The sequence below is a fragment of the Colobus angolensis genome, unplaced genomic scaffold (genome assembly GCF_000951035.1).
Source record: "Colobus angolensis palliatus isolate OR3802 unplaced genomic scaffold, Cang.pa_1.0 Scaffold424, whole genome shotgun sequence".
Classification (NCBI taxonomy): Eukaryota; Metazoa; Chordata; class Mammalia; order Primates; family Cercopithecidae; genus Colobus; species Colobus angolensis.
In genome coordinates, this window is record NW_012117644.1 from 1,168,378 (window position 1) to 1,170,815 (window position 2,438).

At 48.5% G+C, this 2,438-nt stretch overlaps 1 protein-coding gene across 3 annotated transcripts in view; it reads left to right on the plus strand.

Moving 5' to 3' along the window:
• LOC105522312 (folate receptor alpha) overlaps nucleotides 1–2,067 on the plus strand; it is a 6,614-nt gene extending 4,547 nt beyond the window's left edge. For all 3 annotated transcript variants that reach the window (XM_011956801.1, XM_011956803.1, XM_011956802.1), the window contains 3 exons: nucleotides 1,016–1,204; nucleotides 1,357–1,492; nucleotides 1,642–2,067. In XM_011956801.1, the coding sequence (XP_011812191.1) occupies nucleotides 1,016–1,204; nucleotides 1,357–1,492; nucleotides 1,642–1,922 (606 nt within the window). In that variant the 3' untranslated portion in view covers nucleotides 1,923–2,067. The remainder of the gene's footprint in view (nucleotides 1–1,015; nucleotides 1,205–1,356; nucleotides 1,493–1,641) is intronic.
• Nucleotides 2,068–2,438: the final 371 nt, after the last annotated feature.

A 2,438-nucleotide genomic window follows, 5' to 3' on the forward strand; every position in this document is an offset into this window, starting at 1 on the left:
GCTAATTTTTGTATTTTTAGTAGAAATAAGGTTTTGCCATGTTGGCTAGGCTGTGGTCTCCATTCTTGACCTCAAGTGATCTGCCCACCTCCACCTTCCAAAATGTTGGGATTACGGGTGTGAGCCACTGTACCCGGCCCACATTTGAATATTTAGCTCGTCAGCCTTAAGTAACGAGATTCGGAAAGCTTGAGGATAGCCACCACACAGGAGCATAGATTCAACTCATCCTGAATTTCACAGCCATCACAAGTTAGTTTTTAAGGAAAAAGAGTAGTTCCTAAGTTGTTTCTCAATAATTTATAATAAAAATAACATCCGCAATTGATTGGCTATATATTGCTTTTTGTATCACAAATTCCAGGAACAGATAATGGGTGAGGCAGCTAGTCAGGGACAAAACACCTCCTGAGTAGCTGGGATTACAGGTGTCTGCCACCACATTTGGCGAATTTTTGTATTTTTAGTAGAGACGGGGTTTCACCATGTTGGCCAGGCTGGTTTCAAACTGCTGATCTCAGGTGATCCACCTGCCTTGGCCTCCCAAAGTGCTGGGATTACATGAGTGAGCCACTGCGCCCAGCCTAGGGTTACAATTTAAATTGCTTTTTTACCTTCAAATCTTTGTCACCTCAGTGAGGCTTAATCTGACCGCACTATTACACTGCAAGTCCCAATCCTTCTCCCCTGCTTAATTGTTGTCCAAAGCAATAATCAGGTGATGTGTTCATTGTCGTAACTCCAGTTTCTACAAAAGTACCTGGGTGAGAGTAAGTAGGATCTCAATAAAGGTTGAATTAACAAATTTTGTAATGACTGCAACTCCAACAGGAGCTCCCTTCTGGGCTCCCACAGTCTCTGACGGCCCTCTCCCCTAAAGAGGTCCCAACAGCAAGTATTTTCCTGGGTGACTTCCAGTGGGCTGGGGAATGAAGGACTAAGAGGGGAGACACTGCATGTGGAATATTCTGGCTGTTCTGGCTGTGGACTGAGTCCTGTGTCTTCCCCCATCCAGTGTCGTCCCTGGAAGAAGAATGCCTGCTGTTCTACCAACACTAGCCAGGAAGCCCATAAGGATGTTTCCTACCTATATAGATTCAACTGGAACCACTGTGGAGAGATGGCACCTGCCTGCAAACGGCATTTCATCCAGGACACCTGCCTCTACGAGTGCTCCCCCAACTTGGGGCCCTGGATCCAGCAGGTACGCATGGCTTCCTGCAGGTACAAGACCTAGCGGAGGAGCTGAACTTTCCAGGCATCTCTGCAGGCTGCAATCCCAGCTCCAGTTCTGTTCAGGGCTGGGTTGCTGGGATTCTTGAACCTGAGCCCTTCTTTTGTAACAAAATCTCCCAGGTGGATCAGAGCTGGCGCAAAGAGCGGGTGCTGAACGTGCCCCTGTGCAAAGAGGACTGTGAGCAATGGTGGGAAGACTGTCGTACCTCCTACACCTGCAAGAGCAACTGGCACAAAGGCTGGAACTGGACCTCAGGTGAGGGCTGGGGTGGGCAGGAACGAAGGGATTTGGAAATGGAGATATGTGGGTGTGGAACAGGTATGTGACAATTTGGGGTTGTAGGGCTGGCAGACCCCAAGATAGTTCCAGGCCCAGTGGCTAAAGGTCTTCCCTCTTCTCTACAGGGTTTAACGAGTGCCCAGTGGGAGCTGCCTGCCAACCTTTCCATTTCTACTTCCCCACACCCACTGTTCTGTGCAATGAAATCTGGACTTACTCCTACAAGGTCAGCAACTACAGCCGAGGGAGTGGCCGCTGCATCCAGATGTGGTTCGACCCAGCCCAGGGCAACCCCAATGAGGAAGTGGCGAGGTTCTATGCTGCAGCCATGAGTGGGGCTGGGCCCTGGGCAGCCTGGCCTCTCCTACTTAGCCTGGCCCTAACGCTGCTTTGGCTGCTAAGCTGACCTCCTTTTACCTTCTGATACCTGGAAATCTCTGCCCTGTTTAGCCCCATAGCTCCCAACTATTTGGTTCCTGCTCCATGGTTGAGCCTCTGACAGCCACTTTGAATAAACCGGACACCGCACATGTGTCTTGAGAATTATTTGGGTATGAATGGGAACGTGACTGTTTTGTTTTCCAATTCCCATTGATTGAAACCAGTGAGACCGGGCCAATTCCTAGTTCTGACAGTTGCTATGAACTAACCTGATACTTAACTATTCTTCTAACTTAGGAGACATTCGTAGCTCTCAATTTCATTTTTCACTATAGCTCCAATCTAGAGCCAAGCCCAGGAATTTTTTGTTTGTTTTGAGACAGGGTCTCACTCTGTCACCAGGCTGGAGTGCAGTGGCATGATCTTGATTCACTGCAACATCTGCCTCCTGGGCTCAAGCAATCCTGCCACCTTAGCCTCTTAACTTGAGACTACAAGCATGTGCCACCACACCTGGCTATTTTTTTTTTTTTTTTTTTTT